The 26,293-nt window shown below is 33.5% G+C and overlaps 1 protein-coding gene across 1 annotated transcript in view; it reads left to right on the top strand.

Moving 5' to 3' along the window:
- Window positions 1–26,293, top strand: part of ZDHHC17 (zinc finger DHHC-type palmitoyltransferase 17) — an 87,873-nt gene that overhangs the window by 51,526 nt on the left and 10,054 nt on the right. Inside the window, exons 8-12 of the mRNA XM_059402416.1 lie at window positions 2,380–2,505; window positions 12,448–12,590; window positions 14,297–14,399; window positions 22,795–22,917; window positions 24,005–24,067. Of these exons, the coding sequence (XP_059258399.1) occupies window positions 2,380–2,505; window positions 12,448–12,590; window positions 14,297–14,399; window positions 22,795–22,917; window positions 24,005–24,067 (558 nt within the window). The remainder of the gene's footprint in view (window positions 1–2,379; window positions 2,506–12,447; window positions 12,591–14,296; window positions 14,400–22,794; window positions 22,918–24,004; window positions 24,068–26,293) is intronic.

The following is a 26,293-nucleotide window of genomic DNA, read 5'->3' as shown; positions in this document are numbered from 1 at the left end:
TTTTTTTTCCAAAATAAGGTTACTTTAAAATGCTACTTTGATTCTTAGAAGGCATAGGAATGACCATATACTTTAGATTAGAAATTCTTAATTTGGGACCTACCAGAGAATTTTGGTTAGAGGGTAGGCCCATAAATTGTTACAAAAAATTACTTTTATCAGTACTTTTTGGGGAGAAGGCCAATGGCTTTCATCAACTATGACTCAGAAGAATTTAAGAACCATGGCCCCAGATAACAGTTACATGGAATAAATCCAAGTCTTGTGAAGGGATAACAGTAAGGGAAGGAAAAGTGACTTGGGAAACTAAGAATATATATTTTTTTAATGAACCATGCAGTAATTCCTCTTTATGGTAGCATCTCATTTGTGAATTTTTAAAAAATAATGTTGTATCCCCCTCCACATGTTTTGGTTATATGGATAAATTTAGATGAATTTTGGGAGAACAGCTAATCTCTGAAGGCTGCCCAAGCATTTCCAGTTTTTTCTTTCTAAAACTTATCAAACAACATAATTTTTACTTTGTGCAGGCTGTAAAAGCTTTGTTAATAGATTAAAAGACTCTTATATGGTTTCTTGAAATGAGGTAAGAAACTTTTTTCCTAAAAATGGTTTTCTTTACCTCTTAAGTACCTGACCTAGATGGTCTCCAAGAAAGAATTTTCTTTAGTTTTAATAATGAAATCCACTCTCAGACAAAAAGTTATTTTCCACCCTCCACCTTCCATTATGTTTATCTCACCAAAACCTTTGAAAAAGTTCTTTTATTACCAGTTATATAGTCTATAAATACTCCATGATTCTTGTTGTTATTCCTCTTGTTATTATCATTTACTATTTTGGCCGATACATGGAGTAATCAAATATAGACTTAATTCAGAACCTGAGCTTTAGTATCATTCTTTACATTAATTGCTTGTTTATTTTACCAGCCGAATAAAAGAACTACACAAAAGCAGTCAGAAGACTAGAGGAGTAGTAGTTGGAAGATTTCTTAAAGCTCCCTCCATCTTTTTATCTAGGCAATCCTTAGGTGTCACATGGCCCTCTAGTGGAAGGGATGCTCAGCTGGACCGAGGCAACAGCAGGATATCCTCTGGGAATTGTTACCCAAGGGATTGCTTTTATTCAGGTAATCTTTATAGTTTGGATTAATTAGCTGGTTCTTACAACTTAGGTGATAGAAGTTTTGAGTAGGCAAGGAGATATTTTACCATAAATATCCCTATTGTGGAAGACTCATCTAGATTAGCCCATTCCTTATTAAATACTGTTGACCTTTTACTAAAGGATTGGTTGGGCTTTTTGTCATTATTGGTGTGTTGTTACAGTTGTTGCTATTGGTGGCTGTGCTTATTTTGTTGTTTGTTTTTTGTTTTTTAGTGTTTTTCTTTATATAAAGAGTACTTTATACTTGATAATCATCCCTATAAGTAAGGCACTGCAAGGCTTATTTTTTTTGTTTTTATCTAGTTTTTCAAAATAAAATTTCGATATTTTCCTTTTTTATTAACTAATTTTGAACATTTATCCATACATTCTCAAAATTTTGACACACAAAATTTTTCATTTTGCTTTTCTATTTAAAGAAGTGGGTAAATAGTGAAAAATATCAAATAGAATAGAAATGTAGGTGTCTGACAATAGACAATGAGAAATAAGATTTTAAATTAATAAAGTAAAAAAGAAGCATGAATCTAGAATTGGGGACGCTTATGTCTTATTTCTATCTATGAAGCACTTAGTTCTTTTCACTTATATACTCTTTGGCATTCTTCTTGAGATTAAAGGGAGCTGTAGGTTCGTAACTTGAGTTTCATTATTTTTTGTTACTGTTCTCATTCTCTTTGGAAATTCCTGGATAGGTGAATGAATTTAAGATGGTCAGAATGCCAGTACAACAATAGTAGAAATAGAAGTTGACTTTTCTTTTTCTTCCCTGTTGTCTTCAGACCTTCGTCATTACTGAAATTAAACTGAGAGGTTTTTGGCAATTTGGTATGATAGTTGGATGTTTTGTAGTAGTAAGTGTTACTAATAAAACCCTTAAAGAAACAATATAACTAATAAACTGAATGATAGCCTCTGATCCAGCAGGTGGTAAAATACCTACTTTTTGATTTACTTTAATATAAGTGAAAATGCAACCAGAAATAGAATCTATAGAATAAGACAAGTAAATACATTTACTGATTGTACCTTGAATGGGAAAGCATAATAATAAGTAATGATTTAGATTCTTTTAGTATTTGACTTTGCCTAATATTAAAACAATGTTAATGAACTAATTGTTCAATTTATTTTTATGGGAGTACTTTAAAAATAACTAAAATATTTTACTTTTTACTTTTAATGTGAATTTTTTCTGCTTATCAGGGTGAATCAGCACTTGATTTGGCAAAGCAGAGAAAAAACGTGTGGATGATCAACCATTTGCAAGAGGCGAGACAAGCAAAAGGATATGACAATCCATCCTTCCTTAGAAAGCTGAAAGCTGATAAGGTAAATTCATGTTTGAAGATTTTCAGCGTATAATCTTTTTAAGTAAAATTCACAGGCATACTTTCTTAGCTGAGCAGCTTTAGCTTTTAATTTTGCCATTGGCCAGTGTAATTTTTTTTTTTTTAAGATTTTATTTATTTATTTGACAGACAGAGATCACGAGGAGGCAGAGAGGCAGGCAGAGAGAGAGGGGAGGGGTAAGCAGGCTCCCTGCTGAGCAGAGAGCCCGATGTGGGGCTCGATCCCAGGACCCTGGGATCATGACCTGAGCTGAAGGCAGAGGCTTTAACCCACTGAGCTACCCAGGCACCCGGCCAGTGTAATTTTTAAAATACTAAATTACTCAGGACAAAGTCAGATGGCAAAGTTTTTCAGGGCTCTACCTACTTGGTAATTTGATAATTAAGAAGGATGGTTATATGTAAAATTGTTTAAATTTGTTAATCTAAACAATTAAAATTGTTTAAATCTATAAGCTAACATAAATTTTAGTTCATTGATTCAACTGTCCTTTGTTAAGCAATGGAGAGATAGTAAGTCCTTCATGTTTAAGTGCATTTATTAATTGGTAATAAACTATGAAAAATTATAGTCCAAATACATAATCTTTTTAAACTGTTCACAACTCTAATTGATTCAAGCTGCCCATTCTTTTGTGATATGTTGTAACTTTTTTAGAGTGAGAGAAACTTATATTCTTCACTTCTCTGTGGAAAGCCTGTTTTAGATCTTCCATATACCTTCAAGGTTAAACTGTATGACTGTTGGTTCAATTACCTAATTATAATAATATGATTTCAAAAATAAGAATATTTCCCCCAAAGAGGGGCCTATATTCCTTAAAAGTTTCTTTCCTTTTAAAAATGTAAAAATCAGCTGACAGTTTCTTTATAATACTAAATTAATTGACGAGATATTTGGCTAATTTTTCAGGAATCACAAGTTGAAGACATTACGCCTTCAGTACCTTTTTATTTAGTTTGTTCTAGTGGTAATACTGTTTATTTAAAGTTAATTATCTGTGTGTTATCAGGACAAAATGACAAGATTTGGACAAAGGAAAACGTGAAAACATGTCTCATTTATTTATAGTTCAGACTTCCGTAGTGCATTAAAACCATTGGTCATTACTTTAGCATGAGAAAAGTCAGATTTATAGTGTATAAACTTGCCTTTCAAGATGCCTGGGTAGCTCTGTTAAGCGTCTGCCTTTTGCTCAGGTCATGATCCCAGGGTCCTCTGCTCAGCAGGGAGACTGTTTCTTCCTCTCCCTCTCCCCATTTGTGCTCTCTCTGTCCTGCTTTCTTTTTGTCAAATAAATAAATAAAATCTAAAAAAACAACTTGCTTATTTTCAAACCCATAGTTGAGAATAATGAGCAGTTTTTGCATGTCGTGTTAACTCTTTCATTTTACTATTAGATATAACAGAAAATGGTTTATTTTTCAATTTTCATTAATTTTGCTTTGTTCTCTAGGATTTAAAGGAATTTTTTCAACACAGTAAATAAATCCTGATATCTCTTTGTAACTAAGCTTATAACAAAAGTGTCTTGTATTGCTTTGGAAAATCCCATAATATTTATGCCTTCATTTTGTTCAGTGTAAATATTCTAAAGGATTTTTTAAAAATACATTGTCAGATAAAAATGACTTTGTAAATTCTAGATGTTTAATAATATGTAGTTACTTTTTATAGCAACAAGAACTGTCATGTTTATGTGTTTGGATATGATTTCTTTTTAAAAAGAGAGCTTCAGGGATGCCTGGGTTGTACAGTCAGTTGAGCATCCAACTCTTGGTTTCAGCTTGGATCATGTTCACAGGCTGTGTGGGACTCTGCGCTAACTATGGAGTCTGCTTGGGATTCTCTTTCCCTCTGCCCCCCCCCCCACTCGTTCTTTCTCTCTCTAAAATAAATCTTTTTTTTTTTTTTAAGATTTTATTTATTTACTTGACAGACAGAGATTACAAGTAGGCAGAGAGGCAGGCAGAGAGAGAGGAGGAAGCAGGCTCCCCACGGAGCAGAGAGCCTGATGCGGGGCTTGATCCCAGGACCCTGGGATCATGACCTGAGCTGAAGGCAGAGGTTTTAACCCACTGAGCCACCCAGGTGCTCCTAAAATAAATCTTCAAAAAAATAAAAAATTAAGAGAGAACTTCATTAAAGAGTTTAGCACAATTTCATTAACATGTGTCTATTATTGTGATCAGTTCAGAAGCCAAGTGTTCCTATTTTTGTTTTGGTGGTGTTTTTTGCATTAGTATTTTAAAATATATTACATTTTTAGAAAAGATTACTAAATAAGAACATACAGTGATTGCGTGCTTTGTGTAAGTATTTGTATTTATATAGACTGTTTCCTTTTCATCTCATTAGAAATACTTAAATCATAAACATGACTTGATTTGCTAATCCATAAAGTATGTTCTGTATTTAAAACCAAACAAGAAATAGTTACACCTAGGATTCAGTACCATTTTACTAAAAATAAGTCAACCCAATAGGGGAAAAATATTTTTGGACAGTGCTAGTAGATAGATGTAGAGAGAAACTTAATTTTAGAAAACTATTTTAAAAGCTCTTGGATTTTAAGGTTATTAGATTTTAGACACAGGGGAGGGGCAGAGGTAGAGAGAGCGAGTGCCTCCTAAATAAGTGCTTAATAATAAGTTAGAAGGAAATCTCTAAATTGTATTTTTCAATACTTAAAAACCCCCAATCCCTTTCGTTAACAGTGGAAATCTCACATATTGTCTACTTTAATATTGATTATTGATTATATGAAAATAAGCTGAAGATGGAGAAGCTGTACTTATCCTATTCTTCCATACTAAGCACAACTGAAAAACCTGGACATTACATACACAACAAATGTAGGGAAACTCTGGGAGATGAAAAGAAAAAGACTGAATGGATAGGGAGCTCAGGACCTGAAAAATGTGTTCTCTTTTTTGCCTCATATATCCCAAAAGCAGAGCTGACAAAACCAACAACCTAGAATTACAAATGGATACAAACCAAAAGGGCTCCAACAAAATCCTGCTCTCTGGCTAAAGAATCTTCACAAAAGAGTCAGCTTAGCAAGATAGAGACTTCAGAAAATAACTTTATACCACAGCCAAATATTGCAGAAAAAACTCTGGCCCCATGGTTTTTCATACCAGAATTCATACACAGTTAGTCATACCAGCAAAGCCCTAAACTTCTACCCTATCAGGCTGTAATAAGTTGCCCCAACTTCTTTCCTGGCGTTGTTAACAGAGCATGTTTAAATAAGGAGTTGGAAGTTTTTAATCCCACTGGCTGTTAATGAGGTCCCATCCCCTGCTCTATCAGGAAGACCGCATAGGACACAATAATGAGGCACTCCTAACCTTCCCAGACCGGGAAGTATTAGTAGAGGTTTAACAGGGAGCTGGAAGTTCCACCCTTGCCCAGCAGTAATGAGGAATCCCCTCCTCAGGCAGTAAAGTCAGTAAAGTTGATATCTGAACTTCCACCCCACCTGGCAGTAATGAGTAGGTACTTCACTCCCCTTATTCTGCCAAGCTACATGAGAGGAATCCATCTAAAGAAAAGGTTTAAATAAGATCCAGTGTTCATTATATCCCAAATGTCCAGTTATCAAATGAAGATCACTCATCATACCAGGGACCAAGAAGACGTGAAACTGATGAAAAGAGAATCAAATAGATGCCAACAAAATGATGACAGATATTAGAATTATCTGACAAAAGATTTTAAAGAGCCATTACAAAAAGGCTTCAGTGAATAACTATGAACATGCTTAAAAGAAATGAAAAGTAATCTCAGCAATGAAGTAGAAATATAGAAATAGAATATATAGAAGAACCAGATGGAAATTTTAAAACTGAAAATTACAGTAAACAATATTTAACAAACTGAGTTAATGGGCTCAACAGCAGAATAGAGGGCACAGAGGAAAGAATCAATCACCCTGAAGTTAGAACAATAAAAATTAGACATTCTAAAGAACAAAAGGAAATAAATTGAAAAAAAAAAAGAACAGAGCCTAAGGGGCCTATGGTTATAACAGATTATCTAACATTGATATGATTAGGGTCCCAGAAAAAGAAAGAGGGTGGAGCTAAGAAAGTACACAAAAGATACAGTGGCCCACAAAATCCCCAAGTTTGACAAAAGACCAACCTACAGATTAGGAAGTGGAATATACCCTAAACAGAATAAACTCAAAGAAATCTTGCCTCCACACATCATAGTCAAACTTCTGGAAACCAAAACCAAACAATAAAATTCTTTAAGTCTCCTTACTAATAGGGGTGAAACAGTTCAAATGACAATGGATTTCTTATGAGAAGCCATAGAAGCCAGAAGAAACTGGCACATTTTCCAAGTACTGAATGGAAAGAACTGTCAACCCAGTATAAAAATACTTTTCAAGAATAAAGGAGAGGGGTGCCTGGGTGGCTCAGTGGGTTAAAGCCTCTGCCTTCTGCTCAGTTCATGATCCCAGGTTCCTGGGATCGAGCCCTGCATCAGGCTCTCCGCTCAACAGGGAGCCTGCCTCCACTCCTTCCCACCCCCCTCCCCCCGCCTACTTGTGATCTCTGTCAAATGAAAAAAAAAGGAAAAAGGAATAAATGAGAAATCCATATATCCTCAAATAAAGGAAAATTAAGAGAATTTGTTGCCAGCAGACCTACCCTAAAAGAATGTTTAAGAAATGTTCTCTAAACAGAAAGGAAATGATAAAAGAAAAATTCTTGATAAGATCATAGTAAACGAAATTATGCATAAATGTAGTAGACATCTCATCTTATTCCTTCCAAATTATGCTTGGCAGTTGGGGCAAAATTATAATATTGTTTGATGTGTTTCTAAATGTAGGTATATATGTGAAGCAATTTGTAAAGTTAGCAGGGGAGGGCGGAGGGCCATAAAGGCAGGTAAGATTTCCACACTTCTTTTGAACTTGTAAAATGATGACACCAGTGTGATAAGTTATGTTTCTATAACAGAGTAACCACTAAAAAAAGCTATACAGAAGGATAAACTGGAAAATATTATAAATTCTGAAAAGAAGTCTGAAAAGCTTTCCAGTTACCTACAAGGAGGCAGGAAAAAGAGAAACAAAAACATAAGAAAACAAAAAGTAAAATTATAGACTTAAACCCTAACATGTCAATAATCACATTAAATTAAAATATTCTCTTTTTTTTAAAAAAGATTTTATTTATTTATTTGACAGAGATACAGCAAGAGAGGGAACACAGGCAGGGCAAGTGGGAGAGGGAGAAGCAGGCTCCCCGCTGAGCAGGGGTTCGATCCCAGGACCCTGAGATCATGACCTGAGCCGAAGGCAGACGCTTAATTGACTGAGTCACCAGGTGCCCCTAAATTAAAATATTCTAACGTACCAAATAGAATACAGTTATTGGCTCTGTGTATTGTAATGCATGATCCAACTATATACTGTCTATAAGAAACTCCCTTCATGTGTAAGAATATTGGCAAATGCTTACATAGGCAAGTAACAGAATGGAAACAGTCTGTGTTACCCTGATACCAAAACCATACAAAGACAGTACTAAACAAAGAACCATAAACAAACATCCTCATGAATATACAGCTGACCCTTGAACAACATAGGTTTCAACTGTGCTGTCCACTTAATGCAGGTTTTTTTTTTTCTTGGTAAATACAATATTGTAACATATTTTCTCTTCCTTATGATTTTCTTAATAACATTTCCTTTCCTCTAGTTTTGCTATAAGACTACAGTATATAATACATATAACATATAAAATATGTTTAGTCAACTGTTTATGTTATTGATAAGGCTTCTAGTCAAAATAGTAGGCTATAAGTAGTTAAGTTTTGGGGGAGTCAAAAGTTATATGCAGGTTTTGGATTACATGGGGGTTGGTACTCCAACCCCTGTGTTATTCAAGGGTCAGTTGTATACTTAAAAATCTTTAACAAAATGTTAACAAATAGAAATAATCATTACATAAAAGGAATTACTCACTATGACCAAACTGGGCTTATGAGAGCAATGTAAGGCTCATTTAATATTCAGAATTACTCAGTGAAATCTCCCTTATTAACAAAGAAGAAAAATATCATGATTATATCCATGCATAAAAAGCATTTGATAAAGATCAGTGTTCGTTTATGATAAAACTCTCAGAAAAATAGGAATAGAGAATTTCATGAACTTTATAAAGAACATTTCTAAAACTTTCAACTAACAATGGTGAAAGACTGGGTGATTTCTCCCTAAGGTCAAGAATAAGGCAAAGATCTCCCTTTTACTGTTCCTGTTCAACTTAGTGGGGGAAACTAGTAAAGTAAAGCAAGAAAAGGAAATTAAAAGGCATATAGTTTAGAAAGGAATAAATAATAAAATTGTCCCCCTTGGTGGTAACATAATTGTCTCTATCCCAAGGAATCTATAAAATAAACTGGAACTAATAAATGAGTTTAGCAAGTCACAGGACATTTTATTTTATTTCCATATACTTGGAATAAACACATGGACTCCAAAATTACTACAATATTACTTACAATTGCTCAAAAAAATTGGAATACTTAGGTGTAAATCTAACCAGACATGTAAAGTTATTTGTATACTGAAATGTTTTTAATGTCAATGAAAGAAATAAACGATGATCTAAATAAATGGAGAGACACGCTATGTTCATGAAGTGGTAGACTCAGCACAGTTACTATGTCAGTTGTGCCCAAAATGTTATACAAACTTAATGTAATTAAATAAAAATTCTGGTAAGATTTGTTTGTCTTTATAGCCAAGATTAATCTAAAATTTATATGGAAAGGCAATAGATCAAGAATAGCTAAAACAGTTTTGAAAAAAAAATTATTATGTGGAATTTTAAGATATGCCCTGTAGCTACAGTAATCAAGACTGTGTGGTATTGTTGGAGGAGCAAATTCCTAGATCACTGCAACAGAATAGAGAGCCCAGCAACAGAACCACAGAGATCAATGCCTACTGACTTACAGAAGTGCAAAAGTAATTCAGTGGAGGAGAAACAACCTTTTCAACAAATGGTGTTGGAACATTTGGACATGCATAAGCAAAATAATAATAAATAAACCTTTACTCAAAACTAATTCTGTATAGAAAAGTTAACTCAAAATGGTTCACATATTTAAATGTAAAACTAAAACTTTTAGGAAAAAACAAAATAATCAGAATCTAGGACTATACCAAGAGACTTGACATGAAAAGTATCATCCATGAAGGTAAAAACTGATCAATTAGACTTCATTAGAATGAAAAACTTTTGTCCAATGAAAGACTCTGTTAATTAGGATGAAAAGATAAACTACAGACTGGAAGAAAATATTTGCTAGCCATATATCCCAATAAAAGACTAGTTTCCAGAATGTATAAAGAATTTTTTGCAACTTAACAGTGAAGAAATCAAACAACCCAGTTAGAAAAATGGGTTAAAGATAAGACATATTTCACCAGAAAAGATATAAAAATGGCACATAAGCACATGAAAAGCTGTTCAATATCATTAGTCATTAGGGAAATGAAAATTACTATAAAATTCTTTCAAACTTACCGTATATTTAAAAATTCCCATAATAAAATTGAAGAAAAAAATAGAATTATCATATCTATCAAAGCAGCACATCACCATTACCTTTTTTTTTTTAAACATCTTTATGGTATCAGATATACAAATGTTAAATAACATTTTAAAGAAAAAACCAAAACTCCAGAAGCCCACACATAGATATTTATCCATGTGAAATGAGTTCATGTTCACACAAAAACATATATGCAAATATATGTATTCACAGTCTTCACATTTGGAAACAACTCTAGTCCTTTAGCTGGAGATGAGTAAACTGTGATACATCCCATGATAGAATAGTAGGCAGCGTTAAAAAGGAACAAACGGCTGATACATACATGAGTGAATGTCAAATGCATTGTCTAAGTGAAAGAAGACTGCATCAGTATGATTCCATTTGTAAGACATTGCTGCAAAGCAAAAAATAAAGGGGTAGAGATTAGTGTTTGTTAGAGGCTGGGACTGGGAGCAAAAGGATATTTCAGGGCTTGTTAGAACTGTTCTGTGTCTTGATTTTCATGCTGGCATACAGTGTATGTTAATCAAAACTCGGAGAACTATGCCCAAAAGATGGTGAATTCTACTATATGTAAATTGTATCCTTATTTTTAATAATGAAAAAAATGTGGCTGTTGCTAAGGGAGAGCAAGCATCTTAACTAAAAACAAGGCAAATTACAGATAATTTTAGAAAATACTTCTCCAGTGACATATCTTCCTTCTCTCCCACCAGTACCCACCCTTTACCATACATTCTGTCCTCCAAGTTAGAAATCTTCTCTAATGTCTTCATATAAAATCCATGCATACTAGAGATGAAAAAAAAAAATTGGAAGGGGGGCGCCTGGGTGTCTCAGTGGGTTAAAGACTGCCTTTGGCTCAGGTCATGATGCCAGGGTCCTGGGATTGAGCCCCACATCGGGCTCTCTGCTCAGCAGGGAGCCTGCTTCACACCACCCCCCGCTGCCTCTGCCTGCCTCTCTGCCTAACTGTGATCTCTCTCTGTCAAGTAAATAAATAAAATCTTAAAAAAAAATGTTTGGAAGGGTTAATTATTTTACTACAGCATAAAATTAAACTCTGAAGTTAAGTTTAATTATTTTTCAAGCTAAAATTAAGCACCATTCAGAAAATTATTTACAGTAGCTAAGGTGGGAAAGACATTGCCATTTGTATGAAAAGTATTTATTTCACTGAAAGCCAGCAGTATAAATGGGGCACTAAAAAAGTGTAATATTTTAGCCTTCAGAAAGATAAATAGGGAGGATAGTAACGTTTATACTCTGAGCTTTGTTAGATCATAGCTGGGAGATCTTACATTGTTCTGTCACTTAAGGTACCTCCAGAGACTTGGTAGCTGCCTGTGAGGGGCTGCAGTGTGGAGGAGGCAATACACTTGACTTTGTGTTGCTCTGAAGATATAATTTTTTTTTTTTAAGATTTTATTTATTTGTCGGAGAGAGAGAGGGAGAGAGAGCGAGCACAGGCATACAGAATGGCAGGCAGAGGCAGAGGGAGAAGCAGGCTCCCCGCCGAGCAAGGAGCCCGATGTGGGACTTGATCCCAGGATGCTGGGATCATGACCTGAGCCAAAGGCAGCTGCTTAACCAACTGAGCCACCCAGGCGTCCCTGAAGATATAATTTTGATGGATGTTATAAGGAAGTAGATATAGATAGGTCTTGTACTTAGAAATAGACTTAGTAACAACTGGTCAGTACAAAAATGCAGCAGAAGTACCTCCAGAGTATTAAGCACTATGCTTTAATATGTGTTTAGGGGCTCATAATCTTCATTCTCTGGGCTCTGGGACCCTGTATATTACTTGATTTTATTGTCTATCTCATTTTAAGGTTTTAACGCTAAAACTGTTTGTTTTGTACTGTTTGTATATATCATTCAAAGTATCTTCTTCAGACTGAGGATTCTCAGGTTTCTTAACCTAATATAGCTCTTAAAACATCAAGTCATTCTGGTTCTCTCTCTAGTGATCAGTGGCCTTGTTAGTGGGGTATCATCATCATGAACTATTTTCTAGTTTATCCACGTGTTGACAGGTGGTACTGCTGTCTTCTGTATCTTAATATCTACATCCACTCCTATAACTTATATTCTCATTTTCCACAATTTTACTTAAGTACTTTTAAATTGTCTGTTTAATGCCTGTCTATAGAAGACTGAGCTAGCACCTTGAATAGTAGCTGTGCGTAGTAGGTATATTTGAATGAATAAATTGCACTCTCTTTTGGCATGTTTACACAAAGATAACAATGGTTCACATTTAGATTACTTGAAACATGCAAACTTTCTGGTTTTTGTTTTTTGTTTTTCATTTTTTTTGTACAGGAATTTCGGCAGAAAGTAATGCTAGGAACTCCATTCCTAGTTATTTGGCTGGTTGGGTTTATAGCAGACCTAAATATTGATTCTTGGCTCATTAAAGGGCTAATGTATGGTGGCGTTTGGGCTACAGTACAATTTCTTTCAAAGTAAGTATGTTGTTTTTAACTCTATTTTTAACTCTGCCTGAGAGGATATAATTTGGACCCTGCTATGTAAAATTAATGTTTTGTATATTTAGAACACTGCCTTTATGTAATATGTTTCATTTTAATTTAATGTTAAAGAATTTTGGCAGACATACTTGAAATCTCAAATTTTTTAATGTTGAAATTCTTTTTTTTTCTTTTATCTTTTTAAATTGAAATTCATTTTGCCAACATATCATTATTTTCAGATGTAGAGTTCAATAATTCATCAGTTCCATGTAACGCCCAGTACTCATCACATCACGTGTCCTCCTTAATGCCCATCACCCAGTTACCTCATCCCCACCCCCAACTCCCCTCCTGCAGCCCCAGGTCAATCAGAGAAAGACTGTATCATATGGTTTCACTTATATGTGGAATGTAAGAAACAGCAGAGAGGATGATAGGGGAAGGGAGGGAAAACTGAATAGGCAGAAATCAAGAGAGGGAGATAAACCATGAGAGACCCTTAACTATAGGAAACAAGTGGAAATGTTGAAATTCTATAAGTACTTTCATTGTTCAAAGTTTAACATATAATTTTTAAGGCTAAAATACAATTTTAAAACATTTCAGTAGAAGTAGACTTAAGCTCATTCAACTTTAACTGTAATGTACATCCTGTATATTTCTAGGTAATTATAATGCTTGAGCTTACCTTTCCATAGGAATTATATTTTCTTTGGTCATAAGCAATATGCAAGAAGGAGGTTTGATTTTAGTACTAAGGTAGAGAGAGTCAAAGCATATGCAGTGAGACTCAGCCTTTGTGTTTTTTCCTCCCTCATTTTTCTTTAGAACATTGTGATCTTTCCCTTTCTTCCTATCCTTAGATCTCATTCCTTTAAGTTGCCCATTCAGCAAACCTAGGCAGTTGTCTATGATCTAGAACTTTCTATGTACCTCTGTTTCTTTAGTACTTTGTTTTCACCTGAATTTCAAAAAAAAAGGAGTTCTGAAAATCACACAGAGATGAGAATGGCTGGTAATACACTAACGTGTTAAACTGTCAGGAAGAGGCTTAATTCTAGTTTAGTGTTTCTAGGAGCGCCAAGGGATCCCATAAGTAGGAAGACTTCCTGCTTAGCCTACATGGATAGTTGATCCTGCTTATGTTTAATATAATTCATTAATATACATTTTCCCCCCAGTCTAAATTCTGTACATAATGACCTTCAATTCCATTACACTGACCAGTTCATTCTATTTGAAAAGCTGTACTAAAAGCTTAACAAGAGTGTATAGGTAAGGAAAAATAATGAAACATAAAAACTGGAGGACTACTTTGTACTCGTTTGTCAAAATTATTTGTCTTTGGTGAAGAATATGCCAAATGATAATTACTAAATATTACTAAAGTGAATTATTAATTTAAGAGAATAAGAATAGACTGAAATTCTGAGGATGAAAAATACACAGAACTATAATTCTATTTCTTGGCAAATTAGGAGCTTCAGAATCTTGCTGACTGATTCAGCTGTGTACTTATTTATTATTGATTGCCATGAAAAATGCTCTTGATATTTAAGCATCCTGGATTTCTGGGTTTTGATTAAACCAGAGGAAGCCATTAAACTACGTGGAATGGGTATAATTTTCATTTAAATTATTACTCAATTTTACAAGAAAATATGAGCTCAAATTTTTTAAAAACTTGTATTTTGCAGATCCTTTTTTGATCATTCAATGCATAGTGCATTGCCCCTTGGAATATATTTGGCAACCAAATTCTGGATGTATGTAACATGGTTCTTCTGGTTTTGGAATGATATCCTTTGGTTATAAAGGTCGTATCTAAAGCAATTTTTGTTATTTAAATGAATGTGTTATAACAATTTAACATTAGGACTGAGCAACTAATGATTTGCTGCAGTAAACAGTATTTCTAGGAAAATAATAAGTGTGAACCAAAGTAAATATTGTTTTCAAATGTTTCATATTTTAGAGATCACTTTTGAAAGCTGCTTTCAATGACTACATCAGTAATAATAATAGCTATTATTTATTGAGTGTTTAAAGGGCATTTTCTTAAATACTCTGTATTTAATACACATTCTATATGTTAATTTTTTTTTAAGATTTTATTTGTTTATTTGACAGACAGAGATCACAAGTAGACAGAGAGGCAGGCAGAGAGAGAGGAGGAAGCAGGCTCCCTGCTGAGCAGAGAGCCCGATGTGGGGCTCCATCCCAGGACCCTGGGATCATGACCTGAGCCAAAGGCAAAGGCTTTAACCCACTGAGCCACTCAGGTGCCCCTATATGTTAATATTTTTATCCTCATATTTTATAGATGAGAAAATTTAGGCTTAAATAGGTTAAGCTGTTATCCTTGCCCAGATCTATACAGCTAGTCTCTGGTAAGGCTGGGATAGAAACACAAACTTTAAAAAAAAAAAAAAAAGGAAGGCAAAAAGGAAAAGGAAACACGGGCTAGTCTGTTTCAATCTTACTCAACAACACCTATTCGAAACCTTTTTTTTACTAAACTGTGATTTTCATGTTTCAGTATCAAACTGTTTTCTCTAAATATTAAACTTTTTAAATTTTGTGGTTGGTAGCAGTTAATTTTCTCTTTTGCATCATGAAAGGCACGCAGTACTGTATCTTCAAATGTTTGCTGATTATTTCAATGTAGTATGCTTTAAAAAAGTAATAAGTTGAAATTGTAATCATGTGGTATGCATGTGTATATATCGAAGAAATAGGACCAAGGTCAACTTTTGACATTTTTATGTAGAAAAAGCTCAATCAGTAAGACAGTCTGTTTTATTAAAATAAAGGCACATGTTTCACAAATGTCTGTTAATAAATCACTTTTCAAAACATTACCATAAAAAACATAAAATAGGTTTTTAAATGGAATGCCTTTTTTGTTGACTTATGACTGTTCTGAATAACTTTAATTAATACCTAGTTTTACTTCACAGTCTTGCATTTTATACCATTGTGTTCTTTTTATTGTCTTGTTTTGTTTTAAATGAAAACAAAGTATTAAAAAATAAAAATGCTTATTTTGAGATGAGGCATAGAATTGTGCCTTGTCATTCTTACATTTTTATAGTGTTAAATGATTATTTTCAAGAAAGTATAGTGCTTAAAAAATATTTCCTTAGCATAAGTATCTTTTGAAATATTTCCATGTGGCAGTTTTCACAAGCTAATTCTGCCTTGTACTAAGCTTTGACATAAAAATTGTTCTTCAAGGATTTATTAAACATTAGAATGGTCTCATTGGAACATTTAGTTAGGTAAAACGGGTGTGCTTATTTTTGTTACCTCATCTATTTTAAATTTACAAAAAGCACTGACCTCTGAAATGACATTAGTATTCCAGACATATTTTCTCATTTTGTTTCCTAAATTGGACAGTAAATTTTATATCATGAGAAAAGTCAGATTCACATCTCAAAATAATTTTAGACTGTTGCTCTTCTCATAATCTGCTCTTAATTATGCATATAAGTGGGGAGAAAAGCAGAAAAATTAGTAAATTACAAATAATGAAAACTTTATGCCAGAGCATTTTATATAGTCTGACTTGAGTTTTTTCCTTTTTTTCTTCCTTATTTGGAGATAGAATAAAATAGCTATGCAAGTTTCCAAAGCTAGGGAGTTGAGAATGTAAGAGGTAGATTTTGAAAGGAAGGTCAGTCCAATCAAGTCAATTTAACTTACCTTATTTGAATAATTCTACCTTTAGAATAGATTGGCATAAAGTTCATTTTTTAGATGCACTGAACAAATTGCATGTATTTAATTTTTCAAATAAAAATTATAGTATGAGAATATCAGGTTTTTATACTTGTCTATAAAGGAGGGATTATCATAGTACTGTCTCATAGACTTCTTGAGATGAATGTAATAAAACTTAGGACATACCTGACATGTAAAAAATGTTAAATAAGCATGACTGGATCATTGTGTACACATAGGTTTTAAGTGACATTTATGATTTCTTTTATTTGAATGTTTGTATATGTGTGTGCTGCTCATGGAATGTGGAATGAAATCACAAATAACGTAAATTCTCATTATTAAAAAAAAAAAAGTTCATGCTTCTCTATGTTATAAAAGAACCAGATCTCCATGCCCTATGTGATTTTAGAGCTGTTTTTTTTTGTTTGTTTTTCCTGTTTTTCAGTATTAAACTTTGAGGGCAGAGATAAGTGCTCAGGAAACCTATATAAGAAGGGAACAGAAAGAGCCCAGAATAATTTATAATGGAAGCACAAAGGATGTTAGGAAAGAGTCATAAGGTTCATGATACAAGATAATGATTAAGATAATGGATTTAAAAATGGCAGCTCTTCTCAGCGAGTATCTATCTTGTTGACCTTCAGCCTCTTTGCTGTTGATTCTGCCACTTTCCTCATATGTAATTAAAACTGATTAGACCAGTTGTGAAAAATAGAGTTACAGTCAATTTTCATTATGTGCACTAATTATGTTCTCTGAAGTTGCTGCAAACACTGAATCAGCAAATACTAAACCTGTTGCTCCTAGGGTAAAAATAAATGGCAAATCTCTGGGCACAATGTTTTTGTCAGCCATCAGTACATAACCTTGGTTTTATATGTGTTTCTGTATAAATATCAAGTTTAATATTTATCACTAATTGATTAACATTGAACTCACAGCCAGCTGCATTATAACCCATGCCTGAAACAAAGTGTATCTAACACACCTATTATCTGTGTAAGGCGCATCACAGCCCTCTTGTGTTTAGGAAAACATTAGATAACACGTCAGCACTAGAGTAGGAGGCCATTTTAAATAACAGAATAGCCAACAAAAAGCACTAATAGGGAAAAAGTGTGGCACAGAATCGACCGTGAAAAGATAACTTGTTTACAGTACGAGAGCTGGAACAAGTAGGCAGACTATTGCCTCGTTCAGCTCAACCGGCACTGTGTACATAGGGTGACTCATATTTTTTGCCACTTTGCATATAATTGTGTATGACTGTAAAAGCACCATGAGTATTGATTTTGGAGTTACAAATAAATTTTAGCAAGTAGGCATGAGAATCAACTGTATAAATTTTATTTTAGTTTCCCATAATAGGATACCCAGTTTGTTTTGTAGTGTAATGAATTTTATATTGATCTAAATTATTTGTCCTAACAAGTAAGTTCTTAGTCTTTTCTACTGTTCATTAAATAATTGTCATCTCATATAAACCTTACATTTATTCAGTGTTTTTTGGTTTTATAGTTGTTTCAGATCTATTGATTGACTTAATTCCCAAGCAGTTTTGCCATTAGGAAAACAAACCACATTAATCCTAATCCTGTTTTCTTTTTTTTTTTTTTTAAAGATTTTATTATTTATTTGACAGAGAGAGATCACAAATAGGCAGAGAGGCAGGCAGAGAGAGAGAGAGAGGAGGAAGCAGGCTCCCTGCTGAGCAGAGAGCCTGACGCGGGACTCGATCCCAGGACCCCAAGATCATGACCTGAGCCAAAGGCAGCGGCTTAACCCACTGAGCCACCCAGGCGCCCCCTAATCCTGTTTTCTAACTGATGGAAACATTGAGGTTCAGAGAAGTTGTTATGTCTTGCCCAAATTCACATAGATAGGTAATTATCAAGATTCTTACCCAGCTTTTTGACCTGATAACAGTGTATCTTCAGTTGTCTTATTTTATACTCTGAACATAATTTTAAGTTTTTAAAACTTCCTGAAAAGCAACATGTAGAAAGAGCTTTAAAAAGACATTTAATCAGATTTATAATGGAAAACTAATTTGGGCATATTTATAATAGGTGATATTAAAAGTAAATTTGAAGGTTAAAGTAATTTAGAATACTTGCCAGTAATCTAAATAAAAACTGAGAATGTCATTATGCTAATGCTGGGTTGCTACTTCCTATGTCAGTTCTTAGATATTTTTAAAATTGAGAGATTTGGAAAAAATGAAAAAAATATATATAGGCATTGAGTAAAATAGGCTTTATCAGAAATGCTAAATTTAATAAAATGTGATGGATGCAATTCATTTGGACTTAAGTTTAATCACTGAAAGGCTAACCTTACACAAAAGACCTTACACAAAAGGCAGTGATCCGAAATCTAAGGTTGCAGTGGCGAATCAAGACTGCAAATATGAATCAGATCAATGTTATGCAAAGCAGAATTGTGCAGCTTTGTACTACAAAATACTGCAAAGTAGCCCAGGCCTGTGTATCTCAAAAATTTAAAGGAATAGGTTGTCAAAGAGTATGTACATATGATATCATTAAAATTAAGATTTGATGGATGTAGAAGTGTAAGTTGTGTTGGGCAACTCTTGTAGTTTTAAGGATTTTTGCTAAGTTTCTTTAGGGGAAAACTTTAGGAAATTATCTTTAGGAGAAAGAATAATATACAAATATAAAAAAGATTATTACTTAAAATGCCCCAGATTTATCAAACTAGCAGATTTAAGATTTTTAAAGGATTGAACTTTTCAATTAATGTAAAATAAGGTAAAATTAGAAAGTTTAAAAAAATACACTTATTCATAAGTAAATCATCAGAGAGAAGATCTAAAATTTATTTACAAGACTGTTTGCCGTAGTACTATTTATAATAGGGAAAAAAATGGAAACAACATAAGTATCCATTCTGAATGGGGAATAGTTATCAATTAGCTTTGTGTAGTATGGGATAAAATAGCCATTAAAATGCTTATCTAAGACTTGATGTGGGCTTGTACTTAGGAAGTAGTAAGTGAAAAAATATTGATGATAGGCTATTAGAAATTTTATGTCTAAAAACAAATTAGTTTTCAGTCAGGTTTTAAGTTAAATAAGCTTAAACTGAAGATGGAAGCTGGGATGATTACATATAAAAATGAAGACATTGCTAAATTAACATTTTCACCATCTTCTCTTAGACATTTTCTTCTTAAGTGTTTTTTCCTGCAGTTTACTGTTAGGACTTCTTCAGTTTTTTGTGTGTATCTTCTCTAGTTTTCTTAAAATATTCTCTAAGCTTTTTAGTGTCTATCTTCAGGTATCCAGTCACTACTTTCTGTGAATTCTGGCAGTATCGCTGTTTGTGTGAGTGTGTGTGCATCCGCAGGTGTTTCTGAAGTCATTAAAGATATCTAATTTATTTCTTAATTCATGTGTATTTGACTACTGTGTATACTGAATGATATGAGGGTGTGTGTGTGTTTGTCTTTTTGCTTATTAGGGAACTCATTGCTCCAATATACCCTTCCTCACTCAGTTGTAATATCAACCTTGGTATTTTATCAGTTTTCCTGTACTCTATTCAGTATATTGATCTCTTTGCTTGTGTCAGTACTGTTCTTACTATAGCTTTCTCCTTTCCTTCCTTCCTAACTTCTTAATTTCCTAACTTCCTTCCTCACAGTATAGATAACATACAATGTTGTATCAGTTGGAGGCGTACAATATGATTCAATAATTCTATATATTACACAATGCTCATCATGATAAGTGTACTCTTGATCCCCTTCTCCTATTTCTTCCATCCTCCCCCTACCCCACCTTCCCACTAAAGCTTTAGTCTTAAATTATGATATCTGGTAGGCCAAGTTTTCCAGATTTTTGTTTCTCAGGAATATTTTAGCTTTTTTGCACTTTGTTCTTTTGTTTAGATTCTTTAGAATCAGTTTTTTTAAGTTCTGTGGAAAGCCTAATGCAATTTTGATAAAAATTCTATTTAAGTTGCAGAATAATTTGATGTTTAGATCTTTGCTGTTACAAAGTAACATAGACTGGTTAGCGCAAACAAAGAAATTGATTTTCTTACAGTTCTCGATAAGGATGCCAGCATGATTATGTTTAGGTGAGGATTCTTTTCCTGGCCTACAAACTGCCACCTCCTCCCTGTGTCTCACACAGCCTGAAGAGAGAGAGATTTCTTTCTTCCTCTTAAATCTTATACAGCCACAGTCCTGTTGGATTAGGGCCCTACCCTTATGACCTCATTTAACCTTAATTATCTCCTAAAGACCCTATTTCCAGAAATAGTCACATTAGAGGTTAGAGTTTCATATGAATTTGGGTGGGGGGGGTCTTGGGGGTGGGACAAAATTCAGTCCACAGCAGAGGGCCAGGTGGGACTGATGAGAATTCTGACTTTATCTTCTCATCTGCATTTTCTATGTTACTTATACAAGTGGAGGTGGGATTAAGAGCTACCCCAGGCAGCTTGCCTTACCAGAGCTGTCTTTTGTTGATCTCCAGTTGAACTTTATGGTATGGTGTGGCTAGTCCCCTTTCTGAAGTTGTTGCTGGTATTTTGCAGTTGATTCATTTGGTTTACTGTTTTTGTTTTATTTTGTTGGCTATTACAGTAAGTCAGAGCTACAGTTCACAGCAGGCATCAAAATAACATCCAAGTAGATGAAAGAGTTAAGTGTGAAAAAAGATTCCATAAACATCTAAATGAAAACATTGATGACATACTTCTTTATTTAATTGGAGGACTATTGAAATACAAAAACAAATACAAATTAAGACAATAAAATAAGGTTTATTTTGCTTTTAAAATTGACAACTCTTTTCTTTGCTCAAAGCTGATGGAAATATAGTAATCAAGCAGTATGTGATGTTAGTGGGATTTTAAATTGGTGTATCTTTCTGGAAATAATCTGACCTTATAAAAATCAAGCCTTAAGTATGTTCTACCCAAAGATATTGTTCTGATATCTAAGGACCGAGTATCTTCTGCTGAGTGCGTTTGGAGAGGCCAAATAGCACAGGTAAAAAGAGCCTGGATTTTTAATACCAGCTCCACCTTTAATTTACTCTGCAACTTTGGACTATTTAGTCAACCTCTGTCTCAGGTTTGTCATCTGTAACATGGGAAAAGAGTTTTTACGCAGATTAGAAACCATTTAGTTGATTAATAGGTGTTACTTGCTTTACTGATGTTCATAAAAACACTATAATCTCAATTATTAAAAATGCAGACTACCAAGTATAAAAGGAATTGTCCCAGGTTGTGGAGGTATTGATTTTGCCTTTGTACTTTTTAGTGTTTTCTGATTTTATAGGGGAAAAAAGGGTTGTTTTAAACCTTTATAAAAACAACCATGCCATTTGTGGAGCGTTTGTAAATTTTTGTATGTAAATTTAAAAATTAAATGGTGTGACTTATTACTAAAGCTAAGTTCAAACTATCATTTAAAGATCTAATCTCTTTACTTTTAAAGATCATGCAAAGAAATTCCGTAAGTTCATCTGATATTTAATTCTTGAATATCCCATCTCTTTTAAATCTGTAGTCCTCTCTTGAGCTGCAAGTTAGCCCCCTTGCAAATTTAATCCAGGCTTTAAGAACCTGAGCTATTTTCATGTTAGCACCTTTTAAAACTTACAGTGTATAAAGGTCCTGCTCCTGAAAAATTCCAGGATCCATATTCTTTGCATGTACATTTACCCAGCTTTATTCTCAAGAGATTTTTAGCTGTTGATACTTGTACCTGCATAAAATCTTGAAAATAGTATTTGAGTATTTCAGATATTTTGTGCCTCAGAAGTGTGTTGCTCTAGCAACATTATTTTTCTTAGAGTTAAGTAATTTTTGATTACTCATTTATATTTATAAAGCCTAGTACCTTTCTTATATTTTCATTAGGTGAAATTAGGAAAAATGTAAACATAGAAACTTTCTGTTTAAAGCAAGTTTATGAATACTTTTCTAAAATTAGGGTCCGTTTGAATGTGTTCAAAAAAGGCAATAAAGAGAATTTAAAAGCAGTCTTTTAAATAACTGGGTGTGATATCTTAAGTGGTAGATATATAAAGACTTTAATGCATATAAAGTAATATGTTATAACTTTGAACATGAGAAATCCCTTCATTTTTGATGAGAAGAAATAATGATCATTTAAAAATAATGTAATTACTGAATTTTTAATGTGTTACTGACTTTTTAAGTGTCAGGAAGCTTATTCTACATGGTTTAAAGTTTATAAAGAAATCACATTTTTATTTTTATATTCAGTTATGAATATAATTTAGAGATATATTTTGATATAATAATAAATAAATCAGCTTGTATTTTTTTCTTGGTAGGTGTTCTGTGTGTGTGTGTGTGTGTGTGTGTGTGTGTATGTGGTAAAATTTTACAGATTATAAGTTTACCTATGATAGTGACTCATTTATCATTGCTTCTTTAGATTCCTTAACTTCAGACACATCTCAACTTTTTATTTATCCATCTTCCATTCCTTGCCAATAGTGTTGCACTTTTCTACAATTTTGGAAAATCTTGGAAATCAGACCCAGGGATTATTAAAGCTACAGAAGAACAAAAGAAAAAGGTAGCAAGATAGAATCTAACTAGTCACATGTATTTAATTGCCAAATTATCAGATTTATACCAGATATTAGCATACAAAGAAAGAAACTATCTTTTAGAACATGAAGTTTCAAACCAAATTGAGATTATACGTAGTTGTTGCTCACCCTTGGTACTCCTGAATGCCTGTCCTCACACTTTCATGACATTTTTAAATTCCATGTTTCTCTCCTTTATAAGAGTTATGATTGCTTTGAGGGATGACTACAGCATTTTAAACATCTCTGAAAACCCTCAGCAAATAGTATGAATTCAGTAAATGTTTATTAAATGACTGTGTAACTGGAGGATCAGTAAACTGGTGATATTTCAGATACTGTGTTTCAATAATATATATATTTACATGTGTGTTTAACAACAAATATATGTGTGTGGGTATGTATATATATAAAATTCAAGGCACCCCTCATCTAAAGCCCAGGAACTTTAGAAAACCAAATTTACTATACAAAGATGTTGTGTAAGTAGAGAATTAAATTAGATTGGAGGCAGTTAAACTATGTTAAGAGCTATTTTATCCAGTCACCAAAAACAAAACAAATACTGATGAGTTATTACTGTCCACAGTAGACTAAAACGGTAATAGGTTCTTAGGGTCTAATCCCCCCTTTTCTAGCCTACATAGGGATTGCTACCCTTATATTTACAGTATTCTTCAGACATTACTGCTAATGGGTTCGGTAAGGTTTTCTTAGTCCTACATAATCCAGTTCTGAAGATTCAGTTCTTTACTGAACTTAAGTTTATTTTCATGTCTTAGTCTTCAAAACATAAACAGAACATTTCTTAGGGTAGGTGGCTTAGTTTTATTCTCAGAGGAGTATTCCCCTAAGTTCAGAGTTGCATTTTCCATAGACCCAAGAAAGAAAATTTCTATATTCATATTATATTGAAATAGCAGAAGTAAATTAATAAAAGATTTTATTTTGAGCAGAAAACATTGGTTAAATAAAAATGAGAACATCATGTTTATTGATTCATATTGATGGCACTGTAGTTGGTGAACATTGTTCAGTTTTGAATAAAATATATATATTTTTAATTCACAGACAATAGTTGAACTTGCAGAGACAGGAAGTCTGGACCTCAGTATATTCTGCAGTACCTGTTTGGTAGTATTTTTTTCTTTACTCTTTCTCTCTTCTTCTCATAGCAGCAGCATAGCATAGAAGGGGTGGGGAACAAGGAGAATAGTTTGTTCTGTAGAGTGCATTTCATGTCGCCTCTGTCCCTGCTGTGACATTCCTTTTAGACCATAGTGTAAGGAGAAAGATGGTAAAAAAATGTCTCTTCCCAATGTGCTTGTTCCCCCTAATGGTAAACCTTGACTGTACTTCTAATTTGGGGTACCATTCATTTGTATTCCTCCTTAATCTCTTTTTCTTTCTTAATGTAACTCAGCAAAGAAAAAATTAATTAATAAAATTTTTAAAAATCAGAGGTTTATTATGCTTCCCTAATACTGTTTTCCTAGATATTTTAAGAAAACATTTATTCTTATATTTAGAAGTCACAGTGGGAAAATCTGTTAGATAAGACAGCGTGGCTTCTAAGATAGTTCCGTTTGAATAGTTATATCTTTGTCTTGGGGGATTTATGGAACTTTGAGCATTATTTTGTCATTGATATTAAAAGTTGTCATCTTCAACGAGGTCATAAAGAAAGATATAAATGAAATTAAACAGCATTTACTTATGGAATCAGGTATAGTAATACACTATATTATTATAGATCTCAAATTTCTATAGAATAATAGTTTTGTGTCTTAATTATTTTGTTAATTTTTATAATTAGTTCTTGAGAAAAATAACAACTTTGCCACAGTAGTTAAATCATGTTTTCCCAATCCCTAAATCATACCTGAAACTCAATCCTTTTATACCTTTAAGTTATATACTGTCACTGAACTAATGTCTTGACACGTAAATAACAAGAGAATTGACTTAGTTTGGGATTATGGAAACATTTGGGATTATGGAAATTATTTGAAATGGAGCTCTGACTCTACAGATTGTTTAAGTTGTTCCACCTAACATTCCTTGACCAAACAGTTACAATTTTGAATATTCAAAATGTATACTGCTTTACTTTTGGTAGCAACTTTAAGGTGTTGACTGGATTCTTTTGTATTTTCAAGCATTCTTTAAAAACGGTTTTGTTTCTGTGCTTTACAGTGGCTAGTTTACAGGATTAGCACCTTAATGTTCAGAACATTTTTATATTCTGGTGTTCTTGGGACATATTCCATTCCACAAAGCCAAGTATGCATTGCTGATGTTTGCCATGTGGCAAACTCTTTATAGAGTCACTCAGTATAGTTTCATTGTTAAATAAGTATCAGAGGGCAAGAACAAGGTTATTTGTATCATTCTAGCATGAATGTTTTATTATATTATTATAAGCCAGATACTTCTGGATAGGTGATTTGGAGGTGTAAAGAAAAGAGCATATCCTATTATAAAATAATTCAGATTGGCAGAGGTGTTTGTCATTATATGAATATCCTTCCCTTTGATAAATAGACAAGTTCCCAAGAAGCCTCATGTAAATCAGAATTTCCTAAAAATGAATTACTCTGTAAGTGAACGAGAAGCCTGTCATGTTCAGGAGTCTCGTGTCCGTCTTTGTTTAGAATTCATTGGCAAGTATTGCCCAAAGGGGAAATGTAGCTGCGTGTTGGAAACGGAGATAAAATTTGTTTAATACATCCTTCTTCTTTCTCCTAAATAGATGTAGTTTCATATCTGTGGTGAAGAATAAGTGAGCCTTTTCTTTAAAGAGTCCACAGATCATTTTAGTACATGTAAGGACTGCATAGTCAACCGATGCTTTTTCTTAGTGCCTCAGAATGATACATAACCTCATACAAACTGGTGGAGAAATGGCAGTGCTTTTATTGAAAGACCAGTGAAGGATATTATAAATTTTGTTTCTGGCGTGGTTTAATAACTAGCTCTTGTCATGTACTCAGTTTTAGGACTAGCAGCCCTTCAAAGATCACTAATGAGTTCTAATGAGCTCTTTATTCATTTGGCTGATTCGGAGTAATACAGAGTGAGACATTTCACCGAAAACAATAAGGCATCATAACCATGAATTCTTTATTGCCTGTCAGGAGCTGAATAATGAATGTATTTTATGTTTTTGAAGTAATAGGGACTACCTAAGCTTGGTAAGCATGGTGTACTTTCTTAGATGGGTCATGGAGTTGAGCAGAGGAGATGTTGTACCTTTATCTGAGATCTCAGGAGCCACTGAAAGAGAAAGATGTGTGTACACTTACTGGTTTTGGTTAGATTTGTTAACTTTGGGAAGACATGTTATTAATGATTTTGCAT

This window comes from Mustela nigripes, chromosome 6 (genome assembly GCF_022355385.1).
Source record: "Mustela nigripes isolate SB6536 chromosome 6, MUSNIG.SB6536, whole genome shotgun sequence".
Classification (NCBI taxonomy): Eukaryota; Metazoa; Chordata; class Mammalia; order Carnivora; family Mustelidae; genus Mustela; species Mustela nigripes.
The sequence above is the reverse complement of the archived record's forward strand: the minus strand, read 5'-3'. Positions and strand labels throughout refer to the sequence as shown.